Below are 19435 nucleotides of genomic sequence, written 5' to 3' on the forward strand. Positions count from 1 at the left end.
ATCCTTTAAAATGACTATATCACCACAGGAGCACCTGGGTGGCTCAGTCAGTTAAGCATCTGACTCCTGATTTCAGTTCAGGTTATCATCACACAGTTATGAGATTGGGCCCCGCACTGGGCTCCATGCTGACAGCATGGAGCCTACGTGGTATTCTCCATCCCTCTCTCTCACCTTCCCCTGCTCACACTGTCCATCTCTCCCTAAATAAACTTAAAAATAAAATGACTACACCATAAAGAATTTTTACAGTGTTTTCACTATACCCATTAACAAATCTGGTCCACACAAAAACTACATGAATGATGCAAAGCAGATAATTCAGACTGTATGATGCCTTTTACATAAATTTTAAAACAGGCAGAACTGATTGTACTAGACACTAGGAGTGGTGGGGGCACCTGAGTGGCTTAGGCAGTTAATTGTCAAACTCTTGATTTCAGCTTGGGTCATGATCTCACAGTCCTGAGCTTGAGCCCTATGTTGGGTTCCGTGCTGAGTGTGGAGCCTACTTGGGATTCTGTCCCTCCCTCTCCCTCCTCCCCTCCCTTACTTGTGCATGTGCAGAAACAAAGACAGATGATAGGAAGAAGCTAGGATGGTGGTAACCTCTGAAAACAGAGGGAAAAGTGACTGGGAAGAAGCTGGATAGTGACTACATGGCTGTGATCAGTATATAATCCACCGAGCTATATCCTTCGATTTGTGCATTTTCTGTAAGCATGTTATGCTTCAGGAAAAAGTTCATTATTTTTAAAAATGCCAGTCTTAGTCACTGCATCATAGCTGCCCATAAATAGTATTCAACAAATACACACAGCTAAAAGAAGCAGTAAAAATAATGAATGTATTATAAAAAGAAAACTGATTATGAACGTAAAATTACTTGCTTTTTAACTCAACTACTTCTGTTTCTTTCATACCCATCCAAAGTCTAAGAAATGAGATAAAAATTTTTTTAAGTTATAAAATGAGGTGCCTAGGTGGCTCGGTTGGGTGAGCATCCGACTTCAGCTCAGGTCATGATCTCACAGTTCATGAGTTCAAACCTGCACTGGTCTCTGCACTGTAAGCTTTGGATGCTCTGTCACCCTCTCTCTCTCCCCCTCCTCTGCTTGCTCTCTCTCAAAATAAGTAAACATTAAAAAAATAGTAAAATCTTTAAATATATATACAATTTTAGGGGCACCTGGGTGTCTCAGTCAGTTAAGCATCCAACTCTTGATTTCGACTCAGGTCATGATCTCATGGTTCATAAGTTCAAGCCACACATCAGGCTCTGTGCTGACAGTGGAAAGCCTGCTTGGGATAATCTCTCTCTCTCTCAAAATAAAATAAATAAACTTAAAAAAAATTATAAAATAAGTGTGCCTGGGTGGTTCAGTCGGCTAAGTGTCCGACTTCGGTTCAGGTCATGATCTTGCAGTTCATGGGTTTGAGCCCCATGTCAGGCCCTGGTGCTGATAGCTCAGACCTTGAAGCCTGCTTCAGGATTTTGTGTGTCTCTCTCTGCCCCTCCCCAACTCCTGCTCTGTCTCTCTCACAAAAGCAAACCTTTAAAAAAAAGTTAAAAATAAGTAAGTTATAAAAAGAAACAAAAATTATTACACTCCAGCTGAAGGAAGATACAGCATTTTTTCCCTTTGTCACCCAGGGTCCTTGCCTCTGTCATTTCTCCCTTCTGATATTTCCTTGTTTTCCACAATTCTTCTCTACCTTTTTTCCTACTCCTGCTAATCCTCCAAGATCTTTCCCTAGGCAACTGCAGATTATGAAACAAGAGCATACTGGGAAGCTTCCTGGGTCAGTTTAGGACAAACCCGGCTCTTTCACATCTCTTATTTCCTTTTTGTCCTCAAATTCCACATTTTTTTCCTGCCATCTCTTTTCTCACATCTCTGCCTCCATTTCTACCCCCATTCTTCTTCCTAATTATACTCCCCAAGTCTATCTAACACACACATAATAGTAAAAAGTGATCAACCAACATTTATTCTCATAAAGTCATGTTCTACTATATAAACTGGATTGAAGCTGTAAACACTGTGACGTTATAGATATGGTTGTCCAGATGAAAGCATAACCAGTAGTCTTTTCTGTAATAAACACAAAGGAACTGACATTTTTGTTCATATCTGTGATGCTCCATACTTCAAAACTATATATTGGTTTTCAGTCCTTTTTCTGGCCCTAAACATCCCCATCTCTAACAGTAGTGTGATGGTTAACTTTATGAGCCAATTTGGCTGGGCATGGTGCCCAGATAATTGGTCAAATATTATTATGGGTGTTTCTGTGAAGGTGTTTTTTGAATGAGACTGATATTTAAATCAGTGGGCTTTGAGTAAAGCCGTATGTGGTGGGCCTCATCCAATCAGCTGAAGGCTTCAACAGAACAAAGACTGATCTCTGAGCAAGAAGGAATTCTGCTGGCAGACTGCCTCTGGACTTGAACTGCAACTCTTCCCTAGGTCTCTGGGCTCCTGGCCTATCCTGCAGATTTCAAACTTAATAAGCCTCCATAATCATATATGCCAATTCCTTAAAATAAATCTCATCCCCTCCCCAACACAGAGCCTTTTGGTTCTGTTTCTATTTCTCTAGAGAACTCTAAAACAAGTAGCTAAGGTAATGATGCTGAACTAGAGAAAAAGGGGAGGTGGGGTGTAGTGAAAGAGCAAATGAATTGGGGATGATAGATAAAAGGCTTAATGAAGACCTCATGAATTACCCACTCAAAAATCATTCACTAGCCTTCTTCTATTACAGAGGCTAGAATGCTAAAATGAATTTTCCAGCTTCCTTTGCCATGAAGGGGTAGCCATGTACAGAGCTGTGGCCAAATTCTTGAGAAGGGCTTCCTTATCAAGAGCTAAAGCCTAACTAGAAGAAAGCACTGTGCTCTAACCTTTTTCCTGTCTGGATTACTAAGGATTCAGATGTAAAAACAGTGCCGGGAAGAGCTAATCTTCAGATCTTGCAACTGCTGCCACCATTTGCCAGTATTCCATACATGATACCCTAAACAAGGGTGCAAGCAGACTGCCTTTGCAGGCCAACATGCACTGAAAGCTGAGAAGCTTTATCTACTTCATGTTGTGTGATATATACATAGAACTTTAAAATACATGGCTATACTCAGTCTCCACTGAGGTCAAACTCTACAACAGGAGGGATCTAGACTAGAAAACTTTCCTGAAGTAATGGTTACGAAGCACTGACAATTATAACTATGAATTACTAAGGAAGGCTGTAAGGTATCCTTTAAAAAGAGTCTTTCAGGGGCGCCTGAGTGGCTCAGTTGGTTAAGCGTCCGACTTCGGCTCAGGTCATGATCTCACAGTTTGTGGGTTCAAGCCTTCCCTTGGGCTCTGTGCTGACTCAGAACCTGGAGCCTGTCCTCGGATTCTGTGTCTCCCTCTCTCTCTGACTCTCCCCTGCTCATGCTGTCTCTCTCTCTCAGAAATAAATAAAAAACATTTAAAAAAATAAATAGAGTCTTTGAAAATATGGCCTGAATTATTTTATGACAGCTCTCCTTAAAGACAGGAGTTAGTTAGAACAGAGCGCTGCTTTGACATCATTTGCATTCTGAAATACACGAGTGAACCTCAGCATACTTTTAAACATGTTACAGTAGAGAACTAGAGTGTTCTATAAAATCACTGTATGATAAAATCTCACGAATCATTAAGAAGGAACTTATTGGCCAAGTTGATGAAAAATGCAAATGAAGACCCAAATTACCTACCAAGTTTCTAAGTCAACAGTGTCAGATCTTTAAGGCTACTAATGATGCATCTCTAAAAATATTTCTCCAGACCTACCTTACCTAGAAAAAGAAAAATCAAATGCTATCAAATAATGACTTCAAAATTTACCTTTTTTTTCTCCAGTGTAAGGCACATAGTCTTCCCTGTCCTTATGCTCCAATGCCTCCTTCTCCAGGTATGAAAGGAGGTGTTCTCTATCAAATGGCCCTGTGGCGGACTTTGACGTCTGATTCTTCTGCCGGAACCCTGCAGGCAGAAGGGCATTCTGCCAAAGAGAATGAATCAGCCATTATGACCTCCAAGAATGCCAACACTATATGCTTCCACAGATCACTCATTTAAGAAAGAATTATAGACCAGAATGTGATACTGACATTAAACATTTCATTTTATTTTTTTTAACTTTTTTTAATGTTTTTTAAATTTTATTTTTGAGAGAGAGAGAGAGACAGTGTGAGCAGGAGAGGGACAGAAAGAAAGGGAGACACAGAATCCGAAGACAGCCTCCAAGCTCTCAGCTACCTACTAGCACAGAGCCCAACGTGGGGCTTGAACCCACAAACCGCGAGATCATGACCTGAGCTGAAGCTGGAAGCTTAACTGACTGAGCCAACCAGGCGCCCCAAATATTTCATTTTATGGCAGCAACGTAAAAGTGTTCCACACAAACTTTTATTAGGTAGAATTCACTTCCATTATTAAAATAAGCACATATACATTTTCTTCAGAAAGTATTCTACTAGAAGGAAACACCCCTTACTTTTTAAATGTCCTGGATGGTAATAAAAAATAGTTTTCGGGGCGCCCGGGTGGCTTAGTCGGTTAAGCGTCCGACTTTCGCTCAGGTCATGATCTCGCCGTTCGTGGGTTCGAGCCCCGCATCGGGCTCTGTGCTGCCTGCTAGCTCGGAGCCTGGAGCCTGTTTCAGTCTGTGACTCCCTCTCTCTCTGACCCTCCCCTGCTCACGCTGTCTCTCTCTCTCCTAGGAAATAAAACATTAAAAAAAAAAAATAGTTTTCTTCATGATTAGTAACTCCTCAGCATATATGCATATACAGAAAATAATTCTATTGCAAAAGAATTCTAAATGATATATACATCATATACCTTCATAATGATGTCTATTTCATGGTAAAGTCTTTTTCATATAAAAACATGTGATCCGTACAATAGGATATCAGAACATTAATGTTCACTGTGTTTAAACACAATGTGAAAGGTTCAATATATGTACAGATGTACGTATGTATACATCAGCACTAGGACGTATTTGCAGCAACCGCTGTCACTGCTACTCATGCACCAAGGTGCACCGAGGTACCCCTAGACAGGGCTATATCTCTGGGGTTCCAAGTGGGTACAGTCTCTTTGAGGGCCTGGAGGGACTGAGAGTGGGGAAGGGGTGCCAGGTAATAAAGTTGTCTCTTGTAGTCCCTACTCTGAATTTTCACTAATTCCAGGAATAGCAAGTGGCGACTAGACAATGTGAGCTCCATCCTTTTGCTCCTCAGGAGCAAAGAGGTGGGGCATCCGGGTAGCTCGGTCAGCTAAGCATCTGACTTCAGCTCAAGTCATGATCTTGCAGTTCTTGAGTTCGAGTCCTGCTTCGGGCTTTGTGCTGACAGCTCAGAGCCGGAAGCCTGCTTCAGATTCTGTGTCTCCCTCTTTCTCTCTCTCCCCTGCTTGTGTGGTCTCAAAAATAAATAAACATTAAAAAATGTTTAATAAAAAAAGGGGGGAAGGGCTGCCTGTGTAGCTCAGTCAGTTAAGCGTCCAACTTCAGCTCAGATCATGATCTCATGGTTTGTGGGTTTGAGCCCCGCATCGGGCTCTGTGGTGACAGCTAGCTCAGAGCCTGGAGCCTGTCTTCAGATTCTGTGTCTCGCTCTCTCTCTGACCCTCCCCTGCGCATGCTGTCTCTCTCTCTCAGAAATAAATAAAACATTAAAAAAATTTTTTTAAAGAAATGGAAGGCAGCTGAATAAGTCACACAAAAGGGCCAGCCTTCTTTTGCAACACCTCCCATACTGTTGAATTTCATAGATGTTATAAGATAATTTTCATTATAAAGAGATATCTTATATAGATAATAATAGGGAATATAAATTTTATAACTAGAAAATATAGCACTTCAACTGTGGCTATTTGCTGAGATCCATAATAATTTTTATAAAATTCACCTTTGTGTTCTTCTCATGTAATGATAAAGAAACAAGACTTCTACCCACCAACTTTGAAATCGAGAGCTATGCATGAAGAATCTATTCCCAATGAACCATCAAGTCCTACCCATTTTTTACTTCCTAAAAAACTCATTTGTCTATTTACTTCTCTCTAACTCCAACACCATTACTTTGGTCTAAGCTATGACCAAGCTGGCATGGAATATTATATTAGCTTCCCAACTCGTTTCCCTGGATTAGCTTCCTGATACTTATCAGCCCTCATCCCCATTCCATAATCTGTTACTTTAGCCTCACCTCACATACCCTCCCCATTCTAGCCACACTAGCCCTAGTTCCTTTCCTGTGCTTGCCACACACTTCATTCTACAAAGACCTCTAGAATGCTCTGTCCACCATTTTTTGCTACTCATTTCTAAGACTGCAACTCCATTCCCCCAAGGGAAGGTTTTCTCGACCTCCCATTATATGCTCTTACACTAACAAGGTACAATTATTTGATCAATGCCTACCTCCTCCCATTCCTAGCAATCTGCATCATAAGGGCAAAGACCACATTTGTTTTGCTCACTCTTGTAACCCTAAGCCTAGCATAGTATCAGAATTTACTGGTTGCCCCCAAATATTTACTGAATGAATATTTGAGAACATTTTTAAAGAAAAATGCTCGTTAAGGCAAATTAATCAAAGTTACTTCCCATCACCATCAATAATACTGACTGCTCTTTTCATGGTGGTATTAATGGAGTTGCACTATTACACCCAGCTGCTGAAAATCATGAGAAGGAAACAAGTAGACAGAAAGCATAAGCAGGGGAAGGGCAGAGAGAAAAAGGGAGACACAGAATCCAAAGCAGGCTCCAGTCTCTGAGCTGTCAGCACAGAGCCCAACATGGGGCTCGAACTCACAAACAATGAGATCATGACCTAAGCCAACATTGGATGATCAACTGCCTGAGCCACCCAGGTGCCCTGAAACATGTTTTAAATGATAGATTAGCTGGCTCCTAAAAAACATTTTTGAACACAAAATAAATGACAGGTAACTGGCTTTGGAGGCTATAAACTCATCAACCATGCTTTATTATAAGTATACTTTAGGCAAGTTACCAGATCATAATAATTTTAGAACAGGTAAAGATCTCATTAAAATAATTGCCACTAAAAAGTATGTGTTTCTTCCTCATAGTACAATTTTGTTGTAATGATATATATACTCCAAGACTTGGAAATAAAAAAAATAGCTTTTGCCTAGGCTGGCTGGCTGTCTCATAGAAATAGGTGTTTCGAGAAAATGCAGTAGATTGGCAAATAAATATACTGAATTCAGCATATGGAAAGTAAAATAGCCCTCTAAAATATAACAAGGAACCATATACAACCTCTATCTGCTCTTCTCTTACTTATCATCTGAGAATTTACAAGTTACAGTGGCATTTCTCTGCCTGAAGTGGACACTATTACTGTTGCTCTCTTTTTCATACCTCATCTTTCACTGGCACTTCTGCCCAAAACTTTACCCAACAAGGGGCATGCTGTCAATAAACATCATTGTTCTTCCAGTCTCAACTAACAGTATCTGAGGTTGGGGGAAATGCAACTGGGGTTGGGAAACTGGCAAAAAACATCCAAAGGTTAGAACTCAAGCCTCCCCATACAAGAAGCAGGCCTCGTGGTTTTGCAAGTTAGAAAATAGAAACCATCAGCTTTTACATGTATAACATAGTGCATGTATTAATAGGGAACTCACTGCAGTTTAGCATGAAGATCACTGGACTCTGCCGGGGAGCCATCAGGCAGTGAGGGATCTAATCTCAGTTCTGTCCCTAACTGTAGTAACTGAATCAAGCCATCTAACTTTTGTTTTCTATCTGTCAAACACAGGACAAGTGCTAGGTCATTGTTTCTCAACTGAGGGGCTCCCATAGGGGACAACTGGCAACATCTGCAAACATTTTTGGTTGTCATGACTAAGGGGAGGAAGCGTTAACCATGTTTTCTATTTTCTGTATTTCACAATGTTTTGCCTTCTTGGGGGCTGGCTAATTGCTAGGGAGAGCAAACAGCTTCCTCTGCCCTCCACCCAGCAGTGTACTTTCCATATGAAATCCAATCAATCTGGAATCCATATCCGAACTACCTCCTTTATCTCTCACCCAGAAAACCATGATTTCTCCTGCCTTAAATCACCCAGGACAAGGTAACTGGAAAACTGGAGACTACTTCTGTGGCCCAGACCCCACTGAAATTACTCAAATTATCCAATTCTAAATTTGCTCAAACTTGCCAACCCTGTCTCACCCATTCCTTCCCTCGGAGACCGCGAAAATGGTTCCGGGACATACTTACTCCTTGCTGCTCCTGCTTCCTGACCAACCCAGGTGCTTTCTCATGTTCTCTCTTGGGAACTGTAAGTAATAAACTCTTTTTCCCCCATGTCTGTAATATTACTATAGCTAATTAAAACAAAATCCCAGGAACATTTTTAAACAGGGGCATATGCTATTGGCATGTAGGGAGTAGAGGCCAGAATACTGCTGAATCACTTAAGGATGCAGAGGACAGCCCCCATAGCAAAGAACTATCCAGCCCCAAGTGTCAGTAGTGTCAAGGTTAAGGAAACTCTGGACTAGATGAGCTCTTAGGTTCCTGCCAGTTCTAGAACCATTTGATTGAAACAGGTCTAATAGGTTCAACTGTTTGTAGAAGAGTTGTCACTGTTGTGACAGGATCAAACCAGCACTGTTATCCTGGGTTACCTCCAGACTTAAAGAGTACCACAAAACTTCTTTTGATAATAGCTACAGTTAAGGGTTTTGATAAAGAGTACCACAAAACTTCTCCTTTTGATAATAGCTACAGTTAAGGGTTTTGATCTATGGTATAGACACATTAATGAAGTGCTGAGGTAATGCTGAAGAAAGGAGTAGAATTCTCAATAAAAATTCAAAAACATTCCAGCAGGAAATAAGTGTGGTAGTAACAAGAATAATTTTATAAAACAAACTCTATTTCAACTCTTAAAAGGCACTAAAAATCAGCATAAAGAAACATGTAGTAAAGAGAAGAAGCCTAAGCCTACTACCCTTACCTTCAGGGTAAGTAGCCATAACCTTAGGGCCCACCTCCAACCCCATACATACTAGGGAATAACAATTCAGTGTCAAGGGAGTTGACTAATTTATAAGACAAATAATATCCACTTTGCCAATGAAAACATATATACATATATTCAGGTCTGTTCCACATGGACTGCAGTACTGCTGAGAGTCTACTTAGATCTAGTCTACTAGTGACTAGAAACTTACTCAATTTGGTCAGCATCTTTCAGAAAGTTAACAATTAGATTTGAGGTCACAAAGAACCCTCTAGTGACACTCTACACAAGGGCCATCATAGTACACAAGCTCTGAAGAGGCACAGAGGTTGGCATAAATCAAAGATCTAATCATTTGCTTCATTTTACCAAAAACATTCCTTCCTGTCCAAAGAGAAAAGATTTCATACAGGACAGAAAATTTCAGATGTTTGAAAGTAAGGGTGTCGGTGAATATGGTTTAGAATAGGCATGTGATAGAGATGTGGGGGCACAAGTGAGGGAACTAAGAAGAGGCAAAAAGTTCATTTGGATAAAGAGAGAATGTGGGGAGTATCTGAGAAAAGTCATGAAAAAGCTAACTGCTCAAAGAAGTTACTTAGTTTCAAAAGGTTTGAAAAGTTATTCCATTAACACCAACCTCAGGGTCAAGATCATCAAGAACAGTTTCCAGTTGTTTCAGTTCTACTTCTGATAGATTTCCAAGGAGCTCATCTTCATCCAGGTCCTTGTACTTCTCTAAGTCCTTCCGGAATGGTAGTGCCATGATTTGCAGTATAGGAAAAGTCACTTAGTTTTTGCTATTCAATATAGTCAGGAGTGATTTCTACTTTTCTTAGAGCTATGGAGAGAAGAAACAAACACATTTAAAATATTAAGTCACCTCCACCTACTTAGATCTCTTACGTTAAGTGAAAAGTAATTTCCACATGTCATATATTCTCTATCAATCTATCACACAATACCCTTGTCTATGGATCAATGTCCTTACCTCCTATTTTTGGTTAATGAAAAGTCAACTGGGAAAAATAAGGGCAGAAGGAGTAAATTCAAATCTATTAAAAGAGCCATTTGATAGAATTTAGAATTTCTGATAATTGGGGTGCCTGGATGGCTCAGTTGGTTAAGCAGCCAATTTCAGCTTACGTCATGATCTCACAGTTCGTTGAGTTTGAGCCCCGCGCTGGGTTCTGTGCTGACAGCTCAGGGCCCAGAGCCTGCTNTAAAATATTAAGTCACCTCCACCTACTTAGATCTCTTACGTTAAGTGAAAAGTAATTTCCACATGTCATATATTCTCTATCAATCTATCACACAATACCCTTGTCTATGGATCAATGTCCTTACCTCCTATTTTTGGTTAATGAAAAGTCAACTGGGAAAAATAAGGGCAGAAGGAGTAAATTCAAATCTATTAAAAGAGCCATTTGATAGAATTTAGAATTTCTGATAATTGGGGCGCCTGGATGGCTCAGTTGGTTAAGCAGCCAATTTCAGCTTACATCATGATCTCACAGTTCGTTGAGTTTGAGCCCCGCACTGGGTTCTGTGCTGACAGCTCAGGGCCCAGAGCCTGCTATGGAGTGTGTGTGTCTGTGTGAGTGTGTGTGTGTGTGTGTGTGTGTGTGTGTGTCTCCCTCCTCCACTTGCTCTTTCAAAAAAAATGAATAAACATCAAAAAAATTTTTTAAAAAAGAATTTCTGATAACTGAGTTTTAAGTGGAAAGAACTCATCACGTGTGTCAAACTTTTTCTCATCAGCGACTTTCAAATTGTTGCTACCAGATACCAAATTATTGCTTTGCTTAAGCACCGTATGTTTAAGACACATTTGTTTCACTGTAAATTATGTAGGGGAACATTATTTTCTGACTCACTATTAATAAAGGGGGATATTATTTTTTTTTAATGTTTTATTTTTTTCTGAGAGAAAGAGAGAGAGACAGCATGAATAGGGAGGGGAGGGTCAGAGAGAGAGGGAGATAACAGAATCTGAAGCAGGATCCAGGCTCTGAGCTAGCTGTCAGCACAGAGCCCAACTCTGGGCTTGAACCCATGATCTGTGAGATCATGACCTGAGTCGAAGTCGGACGCTTAACCAAGTGAGCCACCCAGGCACCCATTAAGGGGGATATTAATACACTCCTCATTGGGGAGTGGCCACTTGCCACTGGAAAAAAATAGACTTCAAACATTTTTTTGAAAAATTGTTTTTATAGGAAAAAATACGGCTTTCTGAAAATGTTTCTTCAAAACCATGTTGGGATACGTCACCCACTGACTGGCAAAGATGGTCAGAAAAGTCTGATTATAGGAAAGGACCTTTGTCATTTCCTCACCATGTGAATCTTTCCCAAATGAGGTAAAACTCAACAAGCAGTCTCTTTCCAGATACAGCAGAACTGTTCCATAGGAAAAGATACTTTGAATAGATTCCACAAAATGTGCAGAGTAGAAATAAAATATTTCTGTAAGTTCTAGCCATAAATGTGGATCGTTTGTTTCATAAAATGTTCCTATGTGAACAAGAAATAATCCTTAGACTTAGAGATTTTGCTCAATTTTTCTTGGCTGCAAAACACTTAGTACTTCAAAGTCTGGATGTATTTCCTTTACTACTCCTTTCTCCCAAGGTTTTCCAACTTAATATTTAAACTAATAAATTTTCCTCCTCAAACCAGTAACAGTTTATGGATCCTTTTATGTGCTTTCATCTCCTAAGAAGAAAGGAAGGTTCACCACTGAGGTCTGTCAGCTAGTGCTTGACTAGCAGCCACCGGGGTCCAATAACAAGCAAATTAAGAGAACTGTGCTTATGCAGATGTTAAACTGCAGGCATTTTGTGTAACTTCCCAAGACAGGTCTGGCTTACACCTGTTCTACTTGGCATGGCATCTCACCTGGCTTGGCTTAGCAATTATCCTGGATTTTTTCAATGGGTTGTTTTTTGTTTTTGTTTTACACAAATTATCATCATTGCTGTCATTACTAAGCTTGGTAAATCTCCACTTTATACTTCTCACTTTAAGACACTAAGCTCACCAAGTATCTTAAGAATATATTTTCTCAGGGTGCCTGGGTGGCTCAGTCGGTTGAGCATCCGACTTTAGCTCAGGTCATGATCCCATGGTTTGTGGGTTTGAGCCTCACATCAGGCTCTGTGCTGACAGCCAGCTCAGAGCCTGGAGCCTGTTTCAGATTCTGTGTCTCCCTGTCTCTCTGACCCTCTCCTGCTCACACTGTCACTGTCTCTCTCTCTCAGAAATAAATAAAACATTACAAAAAAAATTTTTTTTAAAAAGAGTATATTTTCTCAATTAAAAACAATACACTCTGGGAGCATCTGGGTGGCTCAGTTGGATGAGCATCTGTCTAAGGTCATGATCTCAGGGTTGTGGGATGGAGCCCCGAGTTGGGCTCCATGCTCAGTGTGGAGTCTGCTTAAGATTCTCAATCAATCTCTCTCTCTCTCTCTCTCTCTAATTTAAAAAAAAACAAAACAAAACACTGCAGAGAAGATTCAATAGAAGGTATAAGAATTTTCAAATACATTAACTAACAAATACATCCTTAAAGAAGGTGGCAAGCAATTTTAGGGGAAAATTTTTTAAAAAACATTTAAAAAAATATTCCCTTCATGGGGCTTCTGGGTGACTCAGTTGGTTAAGCGTCCAACTTTGGCTCAGATTATGATCTCACAGTTCATGACATGAGTTAGAGCCCTGCATCAGGCTCTGTGCTGGTTGACAGCTCAGAGCCTAGAGCCTGCTTCAGATTCTGTCTCTTCCACTCTCTCTGTCCCTTCCCTGCTCATGCTCTGTCTCTCTCTCAAAAATAAGCAAACATTAAAAAAATATTCACCTCATAAAAATACCAATGACATGGTATTTGAGACAAAGGTAAGAAACTGATAAAAGTATATGAACAAATACCAAGAGTAATTATTTAGCTTTTGCTATTTTTTAATGTTTAGACAATTATTATAAAAGTTTTTTAATGTGGTTTAATATAATTTATTTTTGAGGTTTATAGTATATAAGCCAATTTCTTAGTCAATAAATATTTCCAAAGAAATATTATTTTAATTATTTTGAGCATCCCCTCCCTCCCTTTACTCTCAAAAGTGCTCCAGTAGAGGCCATAAATTTGACAGTCATCCTACTAGTAAGACACTAGTGTCAATATGAACAATATGACAATGGACAATCTGGACAACAATGGATGATAGGATCGGATGAATACCCAGGAAAGTACTATGCAGCTTCAGAAAGAGAACATTGAAAGAGAACATTACAGGGACTTGCATGTTCCCCTTTCCAGCTGCAACTCCTCCCCAAAAAATAATGAGTGGACTGAATTTTGAATTAACCATTCTTTTGCTTTTCTCTACAGTTTTACTTTACATGTACATGTCCTTAATAGTTTTAGGTCTGTTCTTTTTTTGCACTTTATACAATGGACTCAGACAGCATGTATTTTTTGGTGACTGGCTTTTTTCACTCAATATTGTTTTGAGTTCATCCTTAGAGCAACACTTCTATTTTCATTTTTGTAGAGTATTTCATTGTATAAATGAACATTTGACTGAACTTGTAGTTGTCCCCTTCTATTTTTCTGCTATAAACAATCTTGTTACTTATTTCCTGTTATTCATGTGCACGAGTTTCTCTAAGTTATTGAAACCTAGGCATGGAATTGCTGGGGAAAGGGTATAGTAATACTCAATTTTACGAGGTAATGTTAAACGGTTTTCAAAGTGGTTGTATCAAATTTATATTCCTAGAAGATTCAGTGGGTGACAATCCATGTTGCTTATACTTGCTAACTGTTGGCATTCATGGTTTCCTTACCTATGTTGCCATTATCCTTGTATATGCCTCCATTATAACTACAGATTGTATGTAAGAATCTTCAAAACTTAAGGGTACAACTGCTAATATTAACATACAATGATAAGAGACTGTTTCCCAAAGAAGCAGATAGAATAAATTACTACAGAATGGTGTTAACATAACTAAAGAAGTCAGTAAGCATGCAAATGTAAGGAAATGGGGTTCATCAAGCAACACGTGGCCATATTCATGAAGCACAAGGGAGGCATGGTGTCTTGTGCAGCAGATGTGATTGGCTAGCTCCCACTGCAGGTACAGTCATGGTATAGAGAAGCATCAGACAACCAAAGCCTGATGTCATTCAATATTTACATTACCCAATTACTTCCCTTTATTCTTCTCCATGCTCACCAAGTAATCTTCTAATTAAAACTTGGCTGTTCACATAGTTTTCCTCACTGTAAATTCACTAACTGGTATTTTGGCTTATGTACCACTCTTTTATGAGTGTAGTTAGCATGGGTCACTTTTTAAGAGATTAGGCACCTCCTGGAATCAGGTCTCTACAAACGCAAAGCTGAGGACCACCATGTGAAATTTTATGCATGGACTGGCTGGCCAGAGACTTCTAAAGATACCTATCACATGTCACACCAACAATGACCCTGTATTAGAACTTATCATTTGTCTGTCTCCCTTGCTAGACACAATAAGACCTTTGAAGAGCAGACATTTCTCCTGTATCTCCCTCCTTACTGGTTTCCCATCACCAGGGACAGTACCTGGTGGCATGCAGTTAAGTCAAATGTGATTGAATTGGATCATGTATCAGTCTCCATTTCCTGTTTTTGGTAGTTCCCTCTTCCTTTCCCAGATACCTAGTACCCTTCTTGCTCCCTAACTCTATTCCCCTTATTGCAATTAAAAAGGCACTGATAATTAATCTTTGATACTTCTGCTAACCCTGTGCAGCCTCTGCATTATTCACCTTCTCTTCCCTCAGGGTCAACCCATTTTGGCTTGATATTCAGGTCTCCATGGTCTAATCTTTCCCAGTTAAAACAAAATAAAACACATCTGATTGTCAGTTATCAGAGCTCTGGAAATTTGATTTTCTTGGGGCCCCTGGCTGGCTCAGCTGGTAGAACATGCAATTCTTGATCTTAGGGTCATGAGTTCAAGCCCCAGGTTGGGTATTGAGCCTACTTAAAAAAAAAAAAAAAAAAAAAAAAAAAAAAAAAAAAAAAATGGGGNATGACTAAGTAAAGTTGAGCACAAGAATGCAAGGCTGGTTTAACATTCAAATATCAATGTAATTCATCATATCAACAGAATAAAGACAAAAAACAATAGCTACAGAGAAAAATTTTGGACAAAATTTGACATTCATTCCTGATTAAAAAAAAACAAAAAAAAAAAACAAAAAAAAAAAAACTGGGAGGGAGCACCTGGGTGGCTCAGTCAGTTAAGTCTCCAACTCTTGATTTCGACTCAGGTCATGATCTCATGGTTCATGGGTTCAAGTCCTGCATCAGGCTCCAAGCTGACAGCACAGAGCCTGCTTGGGATTCTCCTTCCTTCTCCCTTTGCTCCTCCCCTGCTCACACACACTCACTCTCAAAATAAACTAAAAAAATAAATACATAAAAAGTAAAATATTTTAAATTTTCCTTTGGCTAAAGAAACGAGTTTCCTCCTCAGGAGGCACCAAGCTTCATTCTTCAGATGTACTAGGCTCAAGACTACACATCTTTTCCTCAGTGGCTCCTCCTAGGACCCCTGGGTACTGAACTAGGATGACCTACCATTTGAGAAATTTTTCTCTCAAGATCCCAGATGAAGATTTGTTTTCCAATACATTTACTGTTCATTCAACAAATACTTTTGAGCATCCCCTGTACCTGGAATTGACTTGTTCCAGACAACAGGCATTCACAATATACAAGACAAGTTCCTTGCTCTAATTTACTTTGAAGCTGGCACACAGACAAAAAACAACAAACAAAGGAACATAATATCAGATACAATAAATACTATAAGGAAAAAACCAAGGACAATGCTATGGGCAAGATGAGGGTCAGGAAGGTTACTTTTAAATGATTCAGAAAGACTGTTCTGGGAGTGCCTGGGTGGTTCACTTGGTTAAGCATGACTCGATTTCAGTTCAGGTCATGATTCCAGAGTTGTGGGATGGAGCCCTGCATCAGGCAGAGTGTGAAGTGTGGAGCCTGCTTGTGATTCTCTCTCTCCCTGTCTCTCTCTCTCTGGCCCTCCCCTGATCATGCTCTCTCTCTCTCTCAAAAATAAACAAACTTAAAAAAAAAAACAAAAAACAAAAAAGGACCATTCTGAAAGGTGACTTTTGAGTCAGGACCAAAAGATCCCTAGCAGCTCCCCCTGTCTAAGCCTCTGCTATTTAGGTTAAGAAGCAGTGGTTGTAGGGCTGTAGCTGTGGAGATGTAAAGAAGTGGATAAATGTATGACATATTTTGTAAGCAAACTAAAAGGACTTGTTCACAGATTCGTTTTAAGAGGTAAGGACAAGAGGTGTACAAAGGGAGGGGCGCCTCAGTGGGTTAAGCATCCAATCTGATTTGAGCTCAGGTCATGATCACTCTCAGTTCATGAGATTGAGCCCTGCATTGGGCTCTGCACTGACACTGTGGAGCCTGCTTGGGATTCTCCCTCTCCCTCCTTCTCTGCCCTTCCCCAGCTCCTGCATGCACTCTTTCTCTTAAAATAAATAAATGAACATTAAAAAAAAGAGCAGTTATTCTTTTAAAAAAAGAGGGAGAGATGTACTAAGAGATGACTCCTATGTTATTTTCAGTTAACATTTAGTATGAATTTTTTGTTCCATACCTATTTTTTTCTGAAGAGTTTAAAATGGCTCTATGACACCTATATTTCTCAGTCTGGTTTTAAAACAAAATCTCTTGGTTAATATTTTCAGGATGGTTTTGATATCCACATTGTGAACTGCTCTAATATGACAACTGTTGAACAATTTTTGGACAATTTTTTTAATAACTACCAATGGACTAAACAAATAACATATATAAGCCAACTACCAATTACTTAATAAAACAGCTGCTAGCTATGGTCTTTAGTATATTCATATGCTAAACCAAAGCCCATGTCTTTGTTAATACCTTTTCTGGTATCATCTTCTACAAAGAGCTAAATCTAAAAAAGTGAAAGAAGCCAATAATTTGTCATGATTCTTTAAAAAAATTATACAATTACTCTAACTTATTATCTTTCCAATATTTTCCATGCTTAGAGTCAAAGTGCTAAAGAAGAGATGGTCATGAATTTGGCACCCAGCAATCAGTGATTTCAGATCTACATAGCTGACCCTTCCTATACTTCCTCTCTGAGTTCCTTGACTTTCTCTCTTCTGATGACCCAGGTTTCTGCCCTGCCTCAGTCCTACATCCCCATGGTTGTAACCTCGTCCTTCTCATTACCAATAATTTTACCCCTCCATAACTTTTAACAACCTTGAGCCTCTATGTCTCTGAACTCCTCTGGCAAAACCCCAACCCTGTTTAAAACCTCTCTTCCTACTCCCCCCCTGCACCAGGGTGGCAGATCAAGTGGGAGAAAAATATACTAACTAACCAGTCATATTTAAAATTTGTCACCACTAACATCAGAGTGCTGCCTAGCAATCCTATGGCACATCCCTAGTCCAGTCACTCTCCCCCTCTCTTACATGGCTATTTGCCCCTTCTCCCTCAAACCTTTATTTTTTTATCACTCACTCTCAAAGACTCAATCTTAATATTTCACTGAGACTTATACAAACAATTGTAAGAAGGCAGACATCTAAGCGCCCACTGCTAAACCTACCAACTTACCTATATCTGTACCCATATATGTACCTTCCCTTTTGCTTCTATAGATGAACTGTCCATACTCTTATCTAAAGCCTCTCACCTCTTGTGACCACAACCCATCCCTGCTCCTCTATACATGATTGCTCCAGTAATCGTGACCTTTCATTACTGGATCATGCCCATTAGCATACAGGCTACAATATAACCTCCAAACTGACTTCATAACCCTTCTAAATACTACCTGACTTCTTGGCTCTTCTTTACAGAAAACTCCTTGAAAGAAAAATTCAGTATCCCTAGCCCTCTCCCTCTTATTCTCTCAAACCTCCAATCTAGTGTTTTATTCCCAGCATTCACCCCACCCAAACTAACCTGGTTAGCAATAATCTGCACAATGTCAAATCCAACTGTCAGTTCTTACCCCCCCCCACCCCCCATCTTATGGGACCTATCAGCATTTGACAACAGATCACTCCTTTCATCCTAAAACACTTTCCTGTTGGCCTTGGGGACATTATTTTCTCTTGGTCCCTCTTTATCTGGCTGTGCCATCTCATTCTCCTCTGATAGCTCTTCTTCATTTTCCCTATCTTTAAGTGTTGGAATATCCCCAGGACTTACTTCTTTGGACAGCTTCTTTCTATGCTCAATCCCCAGGTGACTTCATACATTGACCATTCTTGGATTTTTATCTTCAATATGGACCTCTCTCCTGAATGCCAGACTTAGAAATAAATACCTATGTAACAGCTCTATTTGAATGACCACCAGGTACCTCAAACATAAATGTGCAAAACAGACCCCTAATTTTCTTCCCTGTACCTGCTCTTACTATATTTTTCACCATTTAATAAACAGCAACTCCATCCTTTTAGTTGGTTGGGCCAAAAACTTGGTGTTCACTACAACTACTTTTACATTCCACATCTGATCGGTCAAACAAATCCTCTTGGTTCTAATTTTAAAATATTATGTCGTACTATCTCCACTGCTTCCATTCTGGTTCAAGTCATCATTTCTTACCTGGCTTACTAAAATAGCCTCCTAACTGGGAACCATGCTCCCACTCTAATGGCCATACAGTCAATAGTCTATCTTCTGCAAAGGTGCCAGAACTATCTTGTTCTTTTTTTAAAAAAATTTAATATTTATTTGTTATTGAGAAACAGAGAGAGACAGAGCATGAGCATGGGAGGGGCAGAGAGAGGGGGAGACACAGTATCCGAAGCAGGCTCTGGGCTCTGAGTGTCAGCATCGAGTCCAGTGAGGGACTCGAACCCACGAGCAGTGAGATTATGACCTGAGCCGAAGTTGGACACTCAACCAACTGTGCCACCCAGGTGCCCCATCTTGTTCTTTTTAACTGAATTTTTTATTGAGATAGTTACAGATTCACATGCCAGTTGTAAGAAATAATACAGAGAGACTCCTTTTACACTTTGTTCAGTTTCCCTCAGTGGTAACATTTTGCATAACTAATGTATACCGCAATGAGCATACTGACATTTATATAGTCTGATCTTATTCTGACTTCTCCAGTTTTACTGGTACTTGTGTGTGTGTGCGGGGAGGGAGATACAATTTTATCACCTTGTAGGTTTGTATACCCACCACCACAGTCAAGATACTGAACAGTTTCAAATCAAGGATTCCTCCTGTTGCCCTTTTGTAATAACCAAACCCACCTTCTTCTTTAACTCCTGGTAAA

General features: G+C 39.8%; 1 protein-coding gene across 1 annotated transcript in view; it reads right to left on the reverse strand.

Moving 5' to 3' along the window:
• Positions 1–19435, reverse strand: part of TMOD3 (tropomodulin 3) — an 81116-nt gene that overhangs the window by 37681 nt on the left and 24000 nt on the right. The window contains exons 2-3 of the mRNA XM_077764395.1: positions 9694–9894; positions 3882–4038 (exon numbers count right to left, since the gene is read on the reverse strand). Of these exons, the coding sequence (XP_077620521.1) occupies positions 3882–4038; positions 9694–9819 (283 nt within the window). The 5' untranslated portion in view covers positions 9820–9894. The remainder of the gene's footprint in view (positions 1–3881; positions 4039–9693; positions 9895–19435) is intronic.

This window comes from Crocuta crocuta, unplaced genomic scaffold (genome assembly GCF_008692635.1).
Source record: "Crocuta crocuta isolate KB4526 unplaced genomic scaffold, BGI_CrCroc_1.0 scaffold102, whole genome shotgun sequence".
Lineage (NCBI taxonomy): Eukaryota > Metazoa > Chordata > Mammalia > Carnivora > Hyaenidae > Crocuta > Crocuta crocuta.